Source organism: Scyliorhinus canicula, chromosome 25 (genome assembly GCF_902713615.1).
Source record: "Scyliorhinus canicula chromosome 25, sScyCan1.1, whole genome shotgun sequence".
Taxonomy (NCBI): domain Eukaryota; kingdom Metazoa; phylum Chordata; class Chondrichthyes; order Carcharhiniformes; family Scyliorhinidae; genus Scyliorhinus; species Scyliorhinus canicula.
The window spans coordinates 11543465-11564498 of NC_052170.1; the positions used below are offsets into that span (position 1 = coordinate 11543465).

Genomic DNA, 21034 nt, shown 5'->3' on the forward strand with positions numbered 1-21034 from the left:
TTCCGCCTACGCTGCCGCCTTCCGATTGGACGGGGAGTCTCGGCCGCACGGCGCATGTACCAACCTCCCCGCCGCGGTGCATGCTGGGAGTGGTGTTCTCCTGCTGCCAGTGGCTGAGGAGTGCATGTGGGCAGACAGGGACACAGGGGGTGGGAATTGGGTGGAACAGGGGAGTTCATTTAGGGGCAGTTGAAGTTCATGTGGAAATTTAGGGGGAGTTGATTTTGGGGAAAGGGGAATTGACCCTGACCAATTTTTACAGGTGCGCCGCCACGGCAGGCATCCTACCCGGCCACATCGCACACCAGCCCGGTGTGGCAACTGCTCAGCCCAAGACCGTATGAAACTACAGAGAGGCACCAGCCCAGTCCCATCACGCCAAATCGCCTCCCGCCCACGTAACTCTACACCATCCGCTGCCTCGGGAAAACGGGAAATCACCGACCTCTCCCACCTGGGTTACTCTCTCTTCCGACCTCTTCCATCGGGCAGGAGATTCAGAAGTCTGAGAACCTGCGCTAACCTATTTAAAAACAGCTTCTTCCCCACTGTTACCAGACTCTTATGGACTGAACTGATCTCTCCAGGCATTTCTCTACTGAGTAGCACTACACTCCATATGCTTCACCCGATGCCTGTGTCTATGTATTTACATTGTGTATTTATCGTATGGCCTATGTTTTATCATGTATGTAACGATCTGTCCGGACTGTACTCAGAACAATACTTCTCACTGTACCTTAGTACACTTGACAATAAATCAATCCAATCAGGCTGGCTTTAGGCCAGCAGCACGGTTCGATTCCCATAACAGCCTCCCCGAACAGGAGCCGGAATGTAGCGACTAGGGGCTTTTCACAGTAACTTCATTTGAAGCCTACTTGTGACAATAAGCAATTTTCATTTCATTTCATTTCAATTACCGCGGATGGTGGAATCTGAAACCAAAAGAGAAAATGCTGGAAAATCTCAGCAGGTCTGGCAGCATCTGTAGGGAGAGAAAAGAGCTAACGTTACGAGTCCAGGTGACCCTTTGTGAAAGCTCCACCAATTAGGTGGAGGCAGTTTTGGGGGAAAAGGAGTTAATTTGGGGGTGAAGGGGAATTGGAGAGTGAGTTTATGGGGACATGGGATTTAGGAGAACAGGGAAATAATTTTGGGAAAGTGGAATTAGGCCGTTTTTGGAGAAATAGGATTTACGGGAATAGGATTGAGGGGAACCGGAGAGTTAATTTTGAAGAAAGGAATTAGAGAGGGAGTGTATGGGGACATGGGATTTAGGGGAGCAGGTGGAATAATTTGGGGGAAGGGAAATCAGTTTTTGGGGAAATGGGATTGAGGGGAACAGAAATGTTATTTTTGGAAAAGTATCAGATGGAATTTGTGCGGAAGTGCGATTTAGGGGGAAAGGGGGCTTTGGAGAAGGGGTTTATTTTGAGGGAAGGTGGATTAGAGGGTGAGGGAATTTATGCAGAAAGGGACATTGTTTAAAGGAGTTTATGTAAAAAAAAAGGGGATTGAAAGAAAAAGGGTTGTTACAGGGATCGGGGATTTAATGTAAAGGTGAATGGGTTGAATTGGAGTTTCACCTTTTATGGTTAGAAATGTAAGTCAACGAAAAACAATCTGACATCAGAATTATATTCACCTTTCACTAGTTTACACCTGTGTCCACTTGTCCTTTGCAGTTTTATTTTTAGCAATATTCCAGATTTGCCTTTTCCACATCCTAACTCACGTACTTCAGTTCATTCCGGATTGGAAACCCCACGTTTCTCCATTCTGTCCACATTGCTCAGTCTTCCGAGGTAGGAAGAAAGTTCCTGTCACTGTGCTACAAGGCACCCATTTCTTGTATTGTGTCACATGCTTTTAATCTCAAGTGTAGCTGTTTTTTTTTAAATTTCGAATACCCAATTATTATTTTTTTCCAATTAAGGGGCAATTTAGCGTGGTCAATCCATCTAACCTGCACATCTTTGGGTGGTGGGGGTGAAACCCACGCAGACACGGGGAAAATGTGCAAACTCCACACGGACAGTGAGCTGGGATTTGAACCCAGGTCCTCAGCGCCGCAGTCCCAGTACTAACCACTGTGCCACATGCCGCCCTGATCACAGCTTTATCTGACTGTGGTACCATTCCATATCCTGCAGGCTTTGCTTTTCTTTATTTTTTTCATAGAATGTGGTTAGGCTGGCATTTGTTGCCCCATTCCTAAGTGCCCTCGAACTGATTGGCTTGCTTGGCCACTTCAGCGGGCAGTTAAGAGCCTGGAGCCATATGGAGACCGGACCACGTAAGGGTGGCAGATTTCCTTTCCCCAAAGAACATTAATATACCCGATGGGGATTTCTTTCACAACAATCAATGATAGTAGTCATGTTCACCAATACCAAGAATCGCTTTACTAATTGAATTTATATTCCATCATCTGATGGTGGGATTTAAACTCGTGTCCCCAGATCACTAGCCTGGGCCTCTGGATTATTAAGCCAGTGACATTACACCATTGATTACTGTTCTACAGAGGCAAGAGGACAATAGGGCGGCAGGGGGACACAGTGGTTAGCACTGTTGCTTTACAGAGCCAGGGAGCCGAGTTCGATTCCCGGTTTGGGTCACTGTCTGTGCGGAGTCTGCATGTTCTCCCCGTGTCTGCTCCGGGCGCTCCGGTTTCCTCCCACAAGTCCCATAAGACGTGCTTGTTAGGTGAATTGGACATTCTGAATTCTCCCTCCGTGTAACCGAACAGGCGCCGGAATGTGGCGACTAGGGGCTTTTCACAGTAACTTCATTGCAGTGTTAACGTAAGCCTACTTGTGACACTACTGAAGGTTATTATTATAAAAAAGAGAATTTTCATTAAGCATTGAACGCAACCTATCAACAAATAATTCTGCTTTTGTTTAGAACCATAAATAACAGAAGGCCCATCATGCCTGAACCAGCTCAGGATATGGGGTGGGCCATTTAGGACTAAGATGAGGAGAAACCTCTTCACTCAGAGGGCGGGGAACCTGTGGAATTCGCTACCACAGAAAGCTGCGGAGGCCAAGTCACTGAATGTAAGGGCGGCACGGTGGTGCAGTGGGCTAGCACTGCTGCCTCACGGCGCTGAGGTCCCAGGTTCGATCCCGGCTCTGGGTCACTGTCTGTGGAGTTTGCACGTTCTCCCCGTGTCTGCGTGGGTTTCACCCCCACAATCCAAAGATGTGCAGGGTAGGTGGATTGGCCACGCCAAATTGCCCCTTAATTGGAAAAAATGAATTGGGTACTCTAAATTTATTTTAAAATGTCACTGAATGTATTTAAGAAATAAATAGACAGATAGATACTCTAAAGGTGTCAAGGAGCATGAGGAGAGTGTGGTAGGATGGCATTGAGATGGATGATCAGTCATGATCATATTGAATGGGAGAAGCAGGTTCGAGGGGCCAAATGGCCTACTATTTTCTATGTTTTCTAAGAAAGTCTGGAATTGACAGCTTGCCCCCGTGATGACTGATTGTTGCGAAAAACTGATCTGGTTCACTAATGCTCTTCAGGGAGAGAAATCTGCCGTCCTTACTCGGTCTGGCCTACATGTGACTTCAGACCCACAGCAATGTGGTTGGCTCTTACCCACCCACTGAAATGGCCCAGCGAGACACTCAGTTCGAGGATGGGTAACAAATGCTGACCTTGCCAGTGACACCCACAGTCCCAAGCCTCCTCCCACACTGTTTCATCTCAGCCCCATCAGCACATCCTTCTGTTTCTTCATTCACCACCCACCTATCTTGCTTCCCCTCAGGTTACGCTTGCCAATCCTCCATGATTGGCCTGGAATCTCCGGGAACTGGAGATTCATCTCCACAGCACGACAGTGAGCAATTCAGAAACTGAAAACAAAAAGTTTCTGAAAATCATTTTGAAGATAAGTCTTCACTTCCTGCAGGAAAAAACCTTTTCCCCCAGAGGGTGGTGGGAATCTCGCTGCCTGAAGGGGTGGTAGAGGCAGGAACCCTCACATGGATGAAGCATTCAGGTGAGCATTTGAAACGTCAGAGCATACAAGGCCACGGACCCAGCGCTGGAAAATGGGATCAAAATAGATGGATGTTTGATGGCCGGCACAGACACGATGGGCGGAAGGGCCTCTTTTTGTGCTGCGAAGCTCTATGATTATGGCCGGGTTGCTCTCCGGCTGTTCGCTGGAGGCAGGGTTCTCCAGTCCCGCCGGCGACGCGCCCCCCCCCCCACCCGGGGGTTTCCCGCCAGCGTGGGATGCCTTCAATGGAAGATCCCATTGACAGCGGCGGGAACAGAGACTCCCGCCGACCACGAACGGCACCACGACTCCTGCTACCGAGAAACACCCGGCCAGAACGGAGCATCCAGCCCTCGGACTTCAGGCCCATCCCGGTTGTTCGGCAACCCTTGGATGTATTTTGGGGTCGAATCAACTAAATAGAATAACAGAAATTAACTGAGGGGCAAATTAAAAGGGGCCGCTCCTGGTAAGGGGCACTGCCCAAAAGTAACAAAGAGCGACGGAACCTTACCAACATCAAATCACAAAGTGAAAAAAGGGGTCGATGTTGGGCACGGAATTGGGAATTAGTTTAAAAACCAAATCTTTGATGGGGGGGGAACCAGGCAGTTTGAAATTCACGCATCAACCCCATTGGCCATTCGAGTCTCATTTGCTTCTTTCTGATTGGACGAGGAAGGTGGGATGGGCAGGTTGCGTGGCCAATGAGGGCGGGGGGGAGGGAGGGCGAGGGGGCCATGTAAAAGGCAACTTTGCAGAGATACATTAAGTTGCTGCTGGCAACACTGAATTCTTGATTCACCCGAGGAAGGAGCTGAGCTCCCAAAGCTAGTCATTCAAAACAAACCTGTTGGACTTTAATCTGGTGTTGCAAGACCTTTTTTTTAATAAATTTAGAGTACCCGATTATTTTTTTCCCCCAAGTTAGGTGTAATTTAGCGTGACCAATTCACCTAACCTGCACATCTTTGGGTTGTGGGGGTGAAACCCACGCAGGCGCAGGGAGAATGTGCATAGAATCATAGAATTTACAGTGCAGAAGGAGGCCATTCGGCCCATCAAGTCTGCAGTGGCTCTTGGAAAGAGCACCCCACCCAAGCCCACACCCCCACCCTATCTCCGTAACCCAGTAATCCCACCCAACGCTAAAGGCAATTTCAGACACTAAGGGCAATTTAACAAGGCCAATCCACCTAACCTGCACATTTTTGGACTGTGGGAGGAAACCGGAGCACCCGGAGGAAACCCACGCAGACACGGGGAGAACGTGCAGACTCCGCATAGACAGTGACCCAAGCCGGAAATCGAACCTGGGACCCTGGAGCTGTGAAGCCATTGTGCTAACCACTATGCTACTGTGCAGACTCCACACAAACAGTGACCCTGGGTCGGGATTCGAACCCAGGTCCTCAGCGCCATGAGGCAGCAGGGCTAACCACTGCGCCACGTGCCGCCCCGTGGTGTAAGACTTCCTAAATTCTTGAGGAAGCAACATTCCAAAGTTAGACCCAGCTAGTGGAGTTGTAAAAGTTTAGCACAACTTGCTTGGCTTCTGTGCACCAATGGTGGGGGGAGGTTCGACAGTGGATACATTTCAACTATCCAATGAGGGGGTGGTTTGAAAGTGGATACATTTCAACTATCCAATGGTGGCAGGAGGTTCGACCGTGGATACATTGCAACTATCCAATGGGGGGGTCGTTTGAAAGTGGATACATTTCAACTATCCAATGAGGGGTGGTTTGAAATTAGATACATTTCAACTATCCAATGGGATGGTGCTACTTGTGAGGCAGGAAGTGGGTGAGATTTGAATGAGGATGGTGGAGGTTTTGCTGCACGTCCTCAATTCTTTCGCCCAAGTGGAAGGCAGGGTGGCTGGGATTCGGGACCCGGGGGCTTGCCTGCTGCTGGGGGAGGAATCCTGCGGCAAAAGCGCCCTCCTCTTCCTGGCTGCAGCCGCTGTCGCCGCCCGGGGAGGAGGGGGCCGGGTGCTCTTCCTGGCCCCCCGCCCGCTGCAAACCCTGCCCCCGCCGCTGCTCCGCCTGGAGCCCGGCGGCCTGCGGAGGATCCAGTTCGCCTACCCCGGCTCGGCGGAGGGGCTGCTGGAGGTGCTGGCGTCGCTCCACCAGAGCCCCGGCTGCCTGCCCTCCCTGCTGCTGCTGGACGGGCTGGACGGCTACCTGCGGGGCCCCGGCCGCGGGGACAGGGCCCAGCAGGCGGCCTTCATCTCCGCCCTGCTCCGGGACAGCGCGGCCTGGATCAGCGAGACTCTGCCACAGCGGGCTCAGTGTCAGGTCATTGTCACACTGAAGGTGCACAACTCCCTCCTAATCTTCAATATCTACCTCCAATGCTGCATTCTCTCTCTATAGCCACCTCCAATGCTGCATCTCACCCAATATCCACCTCCAATGCTGCATCTCACTCAATATCCACCTCCAACGCTGCATCTCACTCTATCCACTTCCAATGCTGCATCTCACTCAATATCCACCTCCAATGCTGCATCTCACTCAATATCCACCTCCAATGCTGCATCTCACTCAATATCCACCTCCAATGCTGTATCTCACTCAATATCCACCTCCAATGCTGCATCTCACTCAATATCCACCTCCAACGCTGCATCTCACTCTATCCACTTCCAATGCTGCATATCACTCAATATCCACCTCCAATGTTGCATATCACTCAATATCCACCTCCAACGCTGCATCTCACTCTATCCACTTCCAATGCTGCATATCACTCAATATCCACCTCCAATGTTGCATATCACTCAATATCCACCTCCAATGCTGCATCTCACTCAATATCTACCTCCAATGCTGCATTCTCTCTCTATAGCCACCTCCAATGCTGCATCTCACCCAATATCCACCTCCAATGCTGCATCTCACTCAATATCCACCTCCAACGCTGCATCTCACTCTATCCACTTCCAATGCTGCATATCACTCAATATCCACCTCCAATGCTGCATCTCACTCAATATCCACCTCCAATGCTGCATCTCACTCAATATCCACCTCCAATGCTGTATCTCACTCAATATCCACCTCCAATGCTGCATCTCACTCAATATCCACCTCCAATGCTGCATCTCACTCAATATCCACCTCCAACGCTGCATCTCACTCTATCCACTTCCAATGCTGCATATCACTCAATATCCACCTCCAATGTTGCATATCACTCAATATCCACCTCCAATGCTGCATCTCACTCAATATCTACCTCCAATGCTGCATTCTCTCTCTATGGCCACCTCCAATGCTGCATCTCACTCACTATCCACCTCCAATGCTGCATCTCACACTATCCACCTCCAATGCTGCATATCACTCACTATCCACCTCCAATGCTGCATATCACTCAATATCCACCTCCAATGCTGCATATCACTCAATATCCACCTCCAATGTTGCATCTCACTCAATATCCACCTCCAATGCTGCATGCTCCCTCAATATCCACCTCCAATGCTGCATTCTCTCTCTATGGCCACCTCCAATGCTGCATCTCACTCACTATCCACCTCCAATGCTGCATATCACTCAATATCCACCTCCAATGCTGCATCTCACTCAATATCTACCTCCAATGCTGCATTCTCTCTCTATGGTCACCTCCAATGCTGCATATCACTCACTATCCACCTCCAATGCTGCATCTCACACTATCCACCTCCAATGCTGCATATCACTCACTATCCACCTCCAATGCTGCATATCACTCAATATCCACCTCCAATGCTGCATATCACTCAATATCCACCTCCAACGCTGCATCTCTATCCACTTCCAATGCTGCATATCACTCAATATCCACCTCCAATGCTGCATCTCACTCAATATCCACCTCCAATGCTGCATTATATCCACCATTGTGCCACTGACTAATACGTTCAATTATGTGATAATATCAATACTAACTGTTGGTTGATATTTGTCAGGACACTGGGGATGATTCTCCTGCTCTTGTTTGGAATAATGCCTTTGGATCTTTTACATCCAGGTAGATAGGGCCTCAGTTTAAAGTCCCACCTGAAAGATGACACCAAGCTCTGTTCACCGATTACCTCTGGTGCTTGTGGACCTAGATGGCCTCCGGAGCTGGCAACACTGGCTCGGGGGACGGGGAGGGTGCGCTAATTAATAATGCCCCTGGACCAGAGTCCAGCCAATTCCACACACAGCAGAGATTGACACTAGTCCTTGCCAAGTCTGTGTGACTCAACATTTACTCATTCACAACTGAAGAAACCCTGGCTTTCTGATTTTTAAAAACAATTTTCGGCCTAAACAGAGACGCTGGCTAATGAGAGTCTTTCATTTTTTTTTGCACTTTAGACACTAACTCAGGAGGAAACTACTTTGGATCTCGGCCTACCTATGATCGAGCGCTATTTCCCAGTCAAGTGCATGGTGAAGGAGGAGCTGTGCCAACAGGAAGGCTTTCAGCGTTATCTCGTTTCGTTTGGCGGACTGGCAAAGAGTGAGGCCAAAGGGCCTCCTACATCGCCAAGCGCGGAGGACTGCGCCTGGGAGCTGCTTTGTGAGGCAGATGACGTGACAAGCATCCAACCTGTGAAAAGAGAGAAGAAGGAAAGGGAAGAGTCACAGGAAACTTGGGGATCCGGGGAAGGGACTTCGCGTTCTTAACCTGTTATCATGAGTACCGAAGAATGGGCAGCACGGTGGCACAGTGGTTAGCATTGCTGCCTACGGTGCTGAGGACCCGGGTTCGAATCCCGGCCCTGGGTCATTCTCCGTGTGGAGTTTGCACATTCTCCCCGTGTTTGCGTGGGTTTCGCCCCCACAACCCAAAGATGTGCAGGATAGGTGGTTTGGCCACGCTAAATTGCCCCTTAATTGGAAAAAATTAATTGGGCACTCTAAATTTATTAAAAAAATAAAAAAATAAAAAAAAATAAAAAAAATGAGTACCGAAGAACAATTCAAACCCGTCCTTCTTTTGGTGTCCAACTATATTTCCAATGTAACCAGCCACTGCCCCGTCACTGTCTGGCAAGGCCCTGTCTGCCCCCTCGGATGGACTAGAAAGGTATTGACCGGCGGGAGGGGGTTCAGAAGCCTGAGGGAAGATCCATGCTCTCCCTAAGAGAGTGCCTTGCTCTCTTTTACGCCCACCTGAGAGGACAGGTTTACCGTCACATCCAAAAGACGGCACCTGACGATGTCTGAATGATGTGCTCAAGCGTCTGCCCTGGTGCTCTAATCCACAACCCCCTGAGGTGGGAGTACTATGGCTGGCACACCCTCGCTCTTCTAAGCCCGAGTGTCTTCCCTCTTGGGAAACCTGTGGCTCCTTCAAACATGTTGGCTGAAATTTTCCGGGCCGTTCCCGCTGGTGGGATTTTCCAGTCCCGCCATTGGCGAGCAAGGGAAAATCCATCGCGTCCGACCACTTCTGCCACTGCAAAACACGCCGTAGGGGAAGGGGGGGTGTAGAGTGGCAAATCCCGCCAATACCTTGTCAACGTGGAGATATCCTTTGGGATCTCAAATACATTCATCAGCTCGCCTTCCCTCATGGCAGAGGCTTCCCAAAGTCAAGGTTTAAAAACTTGGGTTGGTTTGTGAGGGGAAAATGAAAGAAGCATTTTTCTTTTGCGGTGCAGCTGTTTGGGGAGAGGGTCCCTAACTTCAGGAAAGAGAGTGCTAATTGGTATTCGGAAGCTAAGCCCGGACTAACCAGGAAGGGTTCGGCCTGAGGAGCTTGGAATGTAAAACAATTGTTGGGAGAAATGTGCTAGACTTTCAGGTAGACCTTCCACACAGCCTGATCAAAGCAGTCGCAGACAGATTGCAGCTGGATATTACAATTGGAGAGTGAGGTGACAAGAGGGGATGATCTTCAATGAGCTTTTCCCTGAGGCTTCTTTGTTTTACACATCGCATCGAGAAGAGACGGCGCGCTGAATCTTAAATATTGCTTTTCCCGGCTCCCACTGTGGGGGGGGGGGGGGGGAGCCCTGGTTTCTTCATTGGCCGAGGGCCTCATCAGGGAGAGAGAGCCCAGAGCTGGAATGAGACCTTAGCTTGAGGCGAAGTTTAGAGTAGAGTCTACATTTTGGAAATGCTTTCATCTCTGAAAGTTGCAACTTCGACATTCCCAGTCCCATTCACTTTCAAGCACAACGGAAAATCAAAATGGCTTCAAGCTAAAGGTATGAGTGTCATTAACACCAGACCAATAAGTAATCAATTGGCTATGAAGCCCGTGAACGCGAAAGGTGCTGTCGGATTACAAATTGTTTGTTTTCTATAACGCTAGCCGATTTTTATACTTCATCCTTAAGCCTCTTGGCCCCGTGACTCTTCTCCACCATTTCCCAAACAAGGCTTCAGAGAGTACTTCACCCTCGACCCTTTGCAGTCAGCCAGAAGGATGAGCTATTAATTTACCTGTTTCCTCTATGGGGAGTTGTCTGACCAAGGTGAGGACCCATTGGTCCCAATTAACTCCTCTCACCTGGAAAGAACCCGGAGTGGGGTGGGACGTAGGGAAGGTGGGGGCAGGAACAACAGCTAAAAGGAGAGCAGTCTCTGATCCAGCTACGTTCCAGCTGTGTCCCGATTGCAAGGGTCTCCATGAGAAAGGCTGACTTTAAGATGCAAGTCCCAGTGATATTAGATGTGAGGCCTGAGCGGAGAAGGGGAGCAGTTCTGCTTTCTCTGTCCGGCAAGATCAGTCAGGACGTGGGTGATGGGCCGGATGAGGCCCAGACAAGTCGGCTTAGGTTTACACCTGGGAGGTGCTTATCCAGACCTGACGGGAAAGCCTGGGGCCTTCCTGGGACCAGGCTCCCACCCACCACTGATTACCTCACGCAGCCATCATCCCCATCCCCACTGTTTGTTCCCATGCATCCCTGGATGAGGCCTATCCTGAATTCTCACACCCACCCACCAGCCTTGCTCTGCATCCGGTCGAATTCCATGCAGCAGCACATTGGGAGAAGCTGCGGCATAGTGAGGCTCAATCAGGCCCCCCAAACCCTCCCAATACTGGAGCTGTTGTATGTGCTGTATTCTGCCAACCACCTCCATTTAAAATCAGAGCAATTGTGTCAGTGATTGATCAAGGCAAATCTGAGCCTGGTTATTCTGTAACCAGTGAGTCAGCAGGCATCCCACCAGCTTGAGCATTCATTTATGTGAATGGCTACCCCAATCGTGCGGAAGTTTATTTAACACTCGATGGCTCTGTGAGTTCTCCCTTAGTAGCTTTCGGAAAGCCGCAGGTGATCTAGACCCCGTAGGGCCCAAGGATGGGGTGGAGGAGTGAGATGGGACAGCACAATTTTCCTGGGTTTTGGAAGGGTAAAATTGTTTCCTGAACGTTAATCCAAGGCTCTGCAGGTGGAGAGTGAAACAGCCAATCGCTTCTAAAGGGGGGAAATAAACTTTACAGTTTTCTCCTGATGTTTGAATGGAAACAAAATGAGTTATGCTTTACAGAGTTCTGAGAAGACTTGTTTGTTTTTGATGTTACTGTTTAAACGGAGTCTGGTTTAGAAAAATGTGTTGAAAGTTGTTCTTCTGTGTGCGCGCATCTGTCAATGTGCATCTCGGCCTCTTTGCTGGGAATCTAAATTCGACAAAAAAACAACACTGGATAAAAAAATCTTCTCAGCACAGAGGAAACATGGGCGTCTAGTTCCCGTGACTAACCCCTGAAATGTACATTGCTGGAGCTATTTTACATAGATATAGAATTTACAGTGCACAAGGAGGCCATTCGGCCCATCGAGTCTGCACCAGCTCTTGAAAGAGCACCCTACCCCCTACCCAAGGTCAACACCTCCACCCTATCCCCATAACTCAGTAACCCCACCCAACACTAAGGGCAATTTTGGACACTACGGGCAATTTTATCATGGCCAATCCACCTAACCTGCACATCTTTGGACTGTGGGAGGAAACCGAAGCACCCGGAGGAAACCCACGCAGACACAGGGAGGATGTGCAGACTCCGCACAGATAGTGACCCAAGCCGGAATCGAACCTGGGACCCTGGAGCTGTGAAGCGATTGTGCTAACCACTGTGCTACCGTTACACAATACACAATACTATTGATGCTGTTACTGCACTTCGCAGAGATTGGTCTTCCGATACGGAAGTCCTGAGGTAATCTCTAGCTCCTTTTCTGAGGTGTGAAGTGGCAGAGAGGCTCTCATCCCTGAAGGAACTGGGATTCTAATCCCACCAGCGTCGTGACACGCATCGTGTTCGGTTCACCCGTCAAACTTCCACTCACTGGCCAACATCGGGTTTTAGATTTCCTGTCCTTGCTTTCAAATCCCTTTGTGGTCTGGCTCTGTAATCTCCCCCAGCCCCGCAAACCTCACCCACATCTACGCTCCGCTAGCCCGCAGGTCTACAACATTATGAGGAGCATAGAGCGAGTGGATAGTCAGAGACTTTTTCCCAGGGTAGTGGGTCAATTAATAATAATAATCGCTTATGTCACAAGTAGGCTTCAATGAAGTTTTTTTTTTCCTTTTTAAAAAAATATAAATTTAGAGTACCCAGGGCAGCACGGTGGCCTAGTGGTTAGCACAGCTGCCTCACGGCGCTGAGGTCCCAGGTTCGATCCCGGCTCTGGGTCCCTGTCCGTGTGGAGTTTGCACATTCTCCCCGTGTCTGCGTGGGTTTCGCCCCCACAACCCAAAAATGTGCAGAGTAGGTGGATTGGCCACGCTAAATTGCCCCCTTAATTGGAAAAAAATAATTGGATAATCTAAATTTATAAAAAAAAAAAAAAATAAATTTAGAGTACCCAATTAATTTTTTTCGAATTAAGGGGCAATTTAGCGTGGCCAATCCACCTAACCACATCTTTGGGTTGTGGGGCGAAACCCACGCAAACGCAGGGAGAATGTGCAAACTCCACACGGACAGTGACCCAGAGCCGGGATCGAACCTGGGACCTCGGCGCCGTGAGGCAGCAGTGCTAACCCACTGCGCCACCGTGCTGCCCTGGTTTCAATGAACTTACTGTGAAAAGCCCCTAGTCGCCACATTCCGGCGCCTGTTCGGGGAGGCCAGTAAACGAATTGAACCCTTGTTCTGCATTACAAGCCAGTTGTTTAGCCCACTGTGCTAAACCAGCCCCAGTTACCAGCCCCCCAAATTACTAGGGGGCATAGTTTAAGGTGCGAGGGGCAAGGTTTAGAGGAGATGCACGAGGCACGTTTTTTACACAGCGGGCAGTGGGTGCCTGGAAATCGCTGCCGGAGGAGGTGGTGGAAGCAGGGATGATAGTGACGGTTAAGGAGCATCTTGACAAATACATAAATCGGATGGGAATAGAGGGATACGGACCCAGGAAGTGTAGAAGATTTTAGTTTAGACGGGCAGCATGGTCGACGCAGGCTTGGGGGGGCCGAAGGGCCTGTTCCTGCTCTGTACTTTTCTTTGTTCTCACCCTGGCCTCTTGGCACATCCGCGATTTTAATCGCTCCACCACTGGCAACCTTGCCTTCGGCTGCACATAGGTCCCAAGTTCTGGAATTTTCTCCCGAAGATTCTCTACCTGCGAAGGGGTGTCGATGGGTTAAGTGAGATGGGCAAAGATTTGGCAGGTGGAGTGCAATGCGGGAAAACATAAACGTGTCCACTTGGGCAGGACGAAAAGAAAAGCGGAATATTATTCAAATGGATAGAGACTGCTGAGGTGCAGAGGGATCTGGGTGTCCTGGGACTTGAATTGCAAAAAGGTTAGCATCGCAGCTTCAGTTAGTAACTGGGGAGGCAAATTTGTTGCAAGGGGGATGGAGTACCAAAGGAGGGAGGTGCTGAAACAACTTTATAGAGCCTTTGGTGCGATTGCACCTGGGGCAAACTGTACAGTTTTGGACGCCTCGTTGAAGGAGGAACATTGGAAGCAGTTCAGAGAAGGCTCTTGCTGGACTCCTGGAATGAAGAGGGTTTTTCTCATCAGGAAAAGTTGAGCAGGTTCTCCCTCTACTCATTGGAGTTTAGAAAAATGGAAGGTGACCTTATTGAAACATGGAAGATTCAGGGGGTGGAATCTGATAGGGTGGATGCTGAGAGAATGTTTCCCCTCGTGGAGGAATCTAGAACTAGGGGACAGAGTTTAAAAATAAAGGGACTCCCGTTTCAGATGGAGATGAGGAATTCCTTCTCTCAGAAAGCTGGTCGTTCCTGTGCAGTGCGGCCGGAAGGTTTGCTGCATTTCAAGGAGTTAGAATGTAGATAAATGCAACTTCTTGATGGCCCCATCAAGGCACCACTTGGACTTGAACAGTTAATCTGCAGTGTCTCTATCGAGAACACGTTTGCCAAACTTTTTTTGGGCAATTATTAATGTATAGACAGGAATTTCTAATAGGGAATATGTCAAACGGGGATTGAATGAGTCCCGTGCAACCTGATCCGATGAACCTCAGTTCACCTGAGGACGACCTGGGTCATTTGACTCCCCGTGAGCAACGCCTCAGGGCGTGGACTAATGCGTTTGAAGCTGCGGAACTGGGCCAGAGTTCACAAATTATGTTTGGTCGTGTTTCCTCTCTGTGTCTAACCAGAAGCACCCGTATGAATTTCTCCGAATGTGATCTTCTTTCGCGCCATTTCCGAGTGGGCAGGAGTGTGCGGAGGAGCTTCTAATCTTATTTCCCTGACATACTGGGTTGTGTGCGTCAAATATCTTGGCGAGTATGTCAAAAGTTCAGAGGGAGATGAGCTTCCTGACCAGAGAGAGATAAACGTTATCGTGCACACTAACAGAGTATCATCCTGGCGCCCACCCAAGTACAGGGTGAACAACAGATCTAAGCTCTGTAGGGTTGAAGGCCCTCGTGCAAAAGAGTGCATCCTGAACAGGACAGCGCAGTTTACCTCTCCACATGCACACCTGTTTGAATTCTTACCCATTTTTAGTTCTCACCTTTGACCTGCGCACCTTTCCCAACCAGGGTTAGCGAGGGTCAACCACTGGGAAAGTGACTGAGAGGAGGAGGCACTTCTCCACCCTTGGAGGATTTGGGAAGCTTTGAAGTTCCCCACTCTCGGTGGCTGCTCGGTCAGTGTGAGAAATGAAATGAAAATCGCTTATGGTCACGAGTAGGCTTCAATGAAGTTACTGTGAAAAGCCCCGAGTCGCCACATTCCGGCGCCTGTCCGGGGAGGCTGGTACGGGAATTGAACCCAGGCTGCTGGCCTGCCGTGGTCTGCTTTCAAAGCCAGCGATTTAGCCCAGTGTGCTAAGCCAGCCCCATGTGTAGGTTAGGTGGATTGGCCCCGCTAACATTCAAGACTGAGAATTTTGGGCATGGAGAATGAGGGGGGAGGGGGGGGGGGGTAGGACAGGAAAGAAGTAGAGGTAGGGAGCGGAATTTTGTGGGGATCCAGTCGGGAATCGGAGTGGGTAGGGGGATGAAGGTGCTGGCAGCAGCCAATTTCCCTACACCCTTTGTGGCGTCTCCCATTTTCACCGAGGTAGGTTTGGGGGCGGGCAGGGCTATCTGCTCCCACGTGGCAGATAGTTCATTAGGCTCGTTAAGAACCTTGTTGACCTCAGCTCAAGGATACTGACTGGGACCTGCTGGTTGGCCTCCACTTTTACTATCTGCAAAGGAGCAGCTTTGGTGCCTGCAGGCAGATACCTAGCGGGAGGGTGGGGGGCAGTGCTCTAGGTGGGTCTACAGGCCCAGCCCCTGCCTATCTGGTGTCTGGGCCGGGATGCAGCCAAAGACCGCCCCATAGAGGGATTCAAAATCCCCCCCCCCCCCCCCCCAAACATACACACACATAGTAGTGACCTGATTGCTTTTCCTGTTTTGTAGTTAGAATTTTAAAGAAGGTTTTTTGAGACAACACTTCCATGTCTAGGATGGTGTTGAGCCTCTTGAGTGTTGTTGGAGTTGAACTCAACCAGGCAAGTGGAGAATATTCCATCACCCTCCTGTGGCGTCACAGCGGTTAGCGCTGCTGCCTCACAGCACCAGGGACCTGGGTGTTCAATTCTTGCGTTAAACAAACCACAGCCTCCATTACCCGCAATCAAACGGGAAGGCTGAGAAAGGGGTCCATATTGTCAAGCGGTTGCTGTACAAGGCTGCAGACTCGGCCTCGGATTTCAACCTGGCGCTATTGGCATACAGGGCAACCCCTCTTGTCGACTGGTTTGTCGCTGGCGCAGTTGCTCATGAACCGCAACCTGAGGACGACTGTTCCAGCCATCCATGTTCCAGACCTTGACCAGCTCAAGGTGCTGCAGAAGGTGCAGCGATCCAGGGACCAGCAAAAGATCACGTGTGATGCTCATGCCATGGATCTGCCTGCGCTGGCTCCAGACGATGTTGTTCGCATTCAGCTGCCTGAGGGAGGTTGGTCAGCCCCAGCTCTTGTCGTCAGACAGGCTGCTCCCAGGTCTTTCGTTGTCCAAATGGCTGATGGCTCCATTTTACGGCACAACAGGAGGGTGCTGCGTAAAGTCCCCTGCTCATCACCCGACCGCACTTCTCCGCATATCATCATGACTCCTCCGGACGTCTTGCAACACGAGGCCACCGATCTGGCAGCGATCCCACCTGTCCACAAGGCCACCGATCTGGCAGCCATCCCACCTGTCCACAAGGCCGCCGAGATGGCAGCCATCCCGCCTCTCCAGGTGCCGGCGTCCCCCCCCCTCCACCTCTGCGGCGATCGACAAGAATTCATCGCCCACCACAAAGACTGAATCTATAGAATGAAATCTTGTAAATTTTGTTGTCTGCACGATCGACATCTTCCCATGTACATATGTTCATCCATTCCCCACTTGTGCATAGTTATGCATGCATATACAGCCACGTTCCAAAATTTATTTTAAAAGGGGGAGATGTCATAATATCCACTCATGTATATCATGAGATGGAGACAGGCAGTGATTGACACACAGGATAACCAATGAACACACACGACACAGAGCAACCAATCACCAGACAGGACACCACCACTAGCAAGCCCACAAGGCATTAAGGCTCTCCCTCTCTCACAGGACACGGCCAGGGAGATAGTCGCAGTTCACAGGCCAATGAACATCATCACCATTTGATAGAGAGCTAATCTGGTCAAGCCAGTAGGAGGTTATTAGTTAGGTTCATAGAGTGTCAACCCACAGCAGATTATGTACAGCAATCAACAGGTTCAATAAAACAGTGTTGGACCATCTCCTGTGTCGGAAGCCTGTTTCTCGTTTGACTGCATCCAGTTGCAGTCGATGTTAGACCAGCACAGATAACACATCATAATGCAAGTAATTTTTTTCCTTAAATATGGAAACCAAAACTGCACTCAGTACTCCATGTTAGCACGGTGGCACAGTGGCTAGCATTGCTGCCTACGGCGCTGAGGACCCGGGTTCGAATCCTGGCCCTGGGTCACTGTCCGTGAGGAGTTTGCACATTCTCCCTGTGTCTGCGTGGGTTTCACCCCACAACACAAAAGATGTGCAGGATAGGTGGATTGGCCACACTAAATTGCCCCTTAATTGGAAAAAATAATTGGGTATTCTAAATTTATAATTAATAAAAATTAAAGGACTTCATGTGTGGTTGGGACGTTGGTGATAACAACTGGTGGAATTTAAATTTGATTAATAAATCTGCAATTTTCTCAAGACCCATCCGGCAAGTCTACAGCATGCTTGCCTTCATTGGACGGGGTATTGAGTACAAGAGTCGGCAGGTCATGTTACAGTTGTATACGACTTTGGAATACTGTGTGCAGTTCTGGTCGCCACATTACCAGAAGGATGTGGATGCTTTCGAGAGGGTGCAGAGGAGGTTCACAAGGATGTTGCCTGGTATGGAGCTATGAAGAAAGGTTGAGTAGATTAGGATTGTTTTCGTTGGAAAGACGGAGGTTGAGAAGGGACCTGATTGAGGTCTACAAAATTATGAGAGGTATGGACAGCGTGGATAGCAACAAGCTTTTTCCAAGAGTGGGGCTGTCAATTACAAGGGGTCACGATTTCAAGGTGAGAGGGGGGAAAGTTTATGGGAGATGTGCGTGGAAAGTTTTTTACGCAGAGTGTGGTGGGTGCCCGGAACGCTTTGCTAGCGGAGGTGGTAGAGGCGGGCACGATAGCATCATTTAAGATGCATCAAGACAGATATATGAACGGGCGGGGAACAGAGGGAAGTAGATCCTTGGAAAATAGGCGACAGGTTTAGATAAAGGATCTGGATCGGCGCAGGCTGGGAGGGCCGAAGGGCCTGTTCTTGTGCTGTAATTTTCTTTGTTCTTTATCTTTGTTCATCCAGTTCACTAATGTCCTTTAGGGAAGGAAATCTGCTGTCCCTGCTTGATCTAGCCTAGCTGTGAGGGACATAGACAGAGTGGATAGTCAGAGGCTTTTCCCCAGGGTAGAGGGGTCAATTACTAGGGGGCATAGGTTTAAGGTGCGAGGGGCAAGGTTTAGAGGAGATGTCCGAGGCAGGTTTTTTTACACAGAGGGTAGTGGGTGCCTGGAACTCGCTGCCGGAGGAGGTGGTGGAAGCAGGGATGATAGTAACATTTAAGGGGCATCTTGACAAATACATGAATAGGATGGGAATATAGAATTTACAGTGCAGAAGGAGGCCATTCGGCCCAACGAGTCTGCACCGGGTCTTTGAAAGAGCACCCTACCTAAGGTCAACACCTCCACCCTATCCCCATAACCCAACACTAAGGGCAATTTTGGACACTAAGGGCAATTTAGCATGGTCAATCGACCTAACCTGCACATCTTTGGACTGTGGGAGGAAACCGGAGCACCCGGAGGAAACCCACGCACACACGGGGAGAACGTGCAGACTCGGCACAGACAGTGACCCAAGCCGGGAATCGAACCTGGGACCCTGGAGCTGTGAAGCAATTGTGCTAACCACCATGCTACCGTGCTGGGATACGGACCCAGGAAGTGTAGAAGAGTTTAGACGGGCAGCATGGTCAGCACGGGCTTGGAGGGCCGAAGGGCCTGTTCCTGTGCCGTACTTTTCTTTGTTTTTTTGTGACTCCAGACAGTGATGCGGTTGACTAACTGCCCTCCGAAATAGCTGAGCAAGCCACTCAGTTTGAGGGCAATTAGGGATGGGCAACAAACGGTGCCCTTGCCAGCCACGCCCACAACCCATAAATAAATCCTGTCTCAGTTACAACAAGCTAAATAGGCACAGGCCAAGGATTAAACTTGGGACCATTTGATCTCCGGCCTCAGCACTTGTTGAGTTAAAAATCTCCAGGTTTGTTGGTCAATTTATACTCCTCCAATATGCACTTGGCAGACACAACATCTTGCCCTTTCCGCATCTGTCATTTTTAAGGACTTGCTGGCTTTGTACACTGAACTCACCTCAGAAAGTTAGGCCTGGTGACTAACATCGTAAGTATCCTTTTCGTGGGGTGTGATAATTGTTACTGCCAACCAATCTGGCTGAGGAGTGGAATAATTTAACCCACTGAGTCGCGACCCTGCATGATGCAAATTGTCAATTTTTTAAAAAGAGAGTCGACACCATTTTCTTGAAAGAAAGAGTCACAAAAAATATATGGGTATAAAACAAATCGATCCATTTTATTTTTAGAAATGTACCTACCCAAAATAGGACACAGTTATTTTAAAAAAGTACAAAATATATATATAAATTTTTAACATTGGAAAAAAATGCTTTCTGTAAGAATAAAAATGCTATGTACACCAGTTTGAATGTTTTAGTGGAACATAGGGAACATAAGAACAGGGATTGGCCATTCAGCCCCTCAAGCCTGACCCACCATTTACTGAGATTATGGCTGGTGTGTGACCTAACTCCCTTTAGCTGCCTTTGGCCTGTATCCCTGAACACCTTTGCCTAACAAAACTCAATCCATCTCAGATTTAAAATGAACAACTGTTCTAGCGCTGAGGACCCGGGTTCGATCCCGGCTTTGGGTCACTGCCCGTGTGGAGTTTGCACATTCTCTCCGCGTCTGCGTGGGTTTCGCCCCCCACAACCCCAAAGGTGCGCAGGATTGGCCACGCTAAATTGTCCCTTAATTGAATTTTTTTTTTAATTGGGCACTTTAAATTTATGTTTTAAAAATTAATAAAGGCGACCCAGTGAAATCTGTTCCCAATTTTGATACTTTGAACTCCCCCCCATGAAAACAGTAGCAGCAACTTAATGTCACTGCAAAGGACCCCGTCGCCGTGAGGCAACAGTGCTAACCACCAGTGCCGTCTGTTACCATCTGTATTAATATTAAAAAACCCAAGTGTAATGGGAGTCCAACAAGAAAAGAAATGACACATTGGACGAAGTCACGGTCTACCCCACAAAGTCCTTTGTCACTAGCTTGTGTGGGTGTGTTGTGATTGAAGAATGCACCGTTCATTCTCCCTTCTCTATCCACCAGCGCAGACTCTGGTGCTGATCCTGTTTAGTCATCAATGTGACAGCACGTTTAAAACTGATAAGCTGTGTGGTTTACCCACAAATTCGATTGTCCCCAGGCCATTCAAAGGGCGTTCCTTGCTAACCTTTAGTCCTTCCTTCCTATCCTGAAGGCATGGCTCTTGGCAAACCTTCAGTCCCTCATCCGATTGGTCCTCGTTCGTATTTTTGGTGGGCCGTCGTGACTGGCCGCAAGACGCCAGCGTCCGTCGCAGTGGAGTGTGAGCCTCGGCGCCCTAGCACAATCCACTCAAGTCCAGAGAGCCGAACCAATCTGCCCCCTTCCCTAGCCCAGGATCACCGAAAGGGAGAGTTGCATTTGTGTGGCACATTTCACATCTCCAGTAAGTCCCCAAAGTGTTCTTACAGCTGGCTAAATAATTTTTTTTTTTATAAATTTAGAGTACCCAATTATTTTTTCCAATTAAGGGGCAATTTAGCGTGGCCAATCCACCTACTCTGCACATTTTTGGGTTGAAGGGGCGAAACCCACGCAGACACGGGGAGAATGTGCAAACTCCACACGGACAGTGATCCA

At 49.3% G+C, this 21034-nt stretch overlaps 1 protein-coding gene across 2 annotated transcripts; it reads left to right on the forward strand.

Moving 5' to 3' along the window:
* Positions 1-5846: 5846 nt before the first annotated feature.
* Positions 5847-11588, forward strand: swsap1 (SWIM-type zinc finger 7 associated protein 1). 2 transcript variants are annotated; one of them, XM_038784978.1, is made up of 3 exons: positions 5847-6351; positions 8392-8712; positions 8981-11588. In XM_038784978.1, the coding sequence occupies exons 1-2, from the start codon at positions 5851-5853 to the stop codon at positions 8701-8703; spliced, it is 813 nt and encodes a 270-aa protein (XP_038640906.1). In that variant the 5' UTR covers positions 5847-5850; the 3' UTR covers positions 8704-8712; positions 8981-11588. The 2 variants fall into 2 exon arrangements, with proteins under 2 accessions (XP_038640906.1, XP_038640907.1); XM_038784979.1 differs by having other exon boundaries at positions 5847-6333.
* The last annotated feature ends 9446 nt before the right edge of the window (positions 11589-21034 follow it).

Coding starts and splice junctions, on each gene's coding strand:
- swsap1 (XM_038784978.1), top strand. CDS start 5,851: ATGAGGATGGTGGAGGTTTTGCTGCACGTCCTCAATTCTTTCGCCCAA. Junction 6,352..8,391: donor AGGTCATTGTCACACTGAAG/GTGCACAACTCC, acceptor TTTGCACTTTAG/ACACTAACTCAGGAGGAAAC.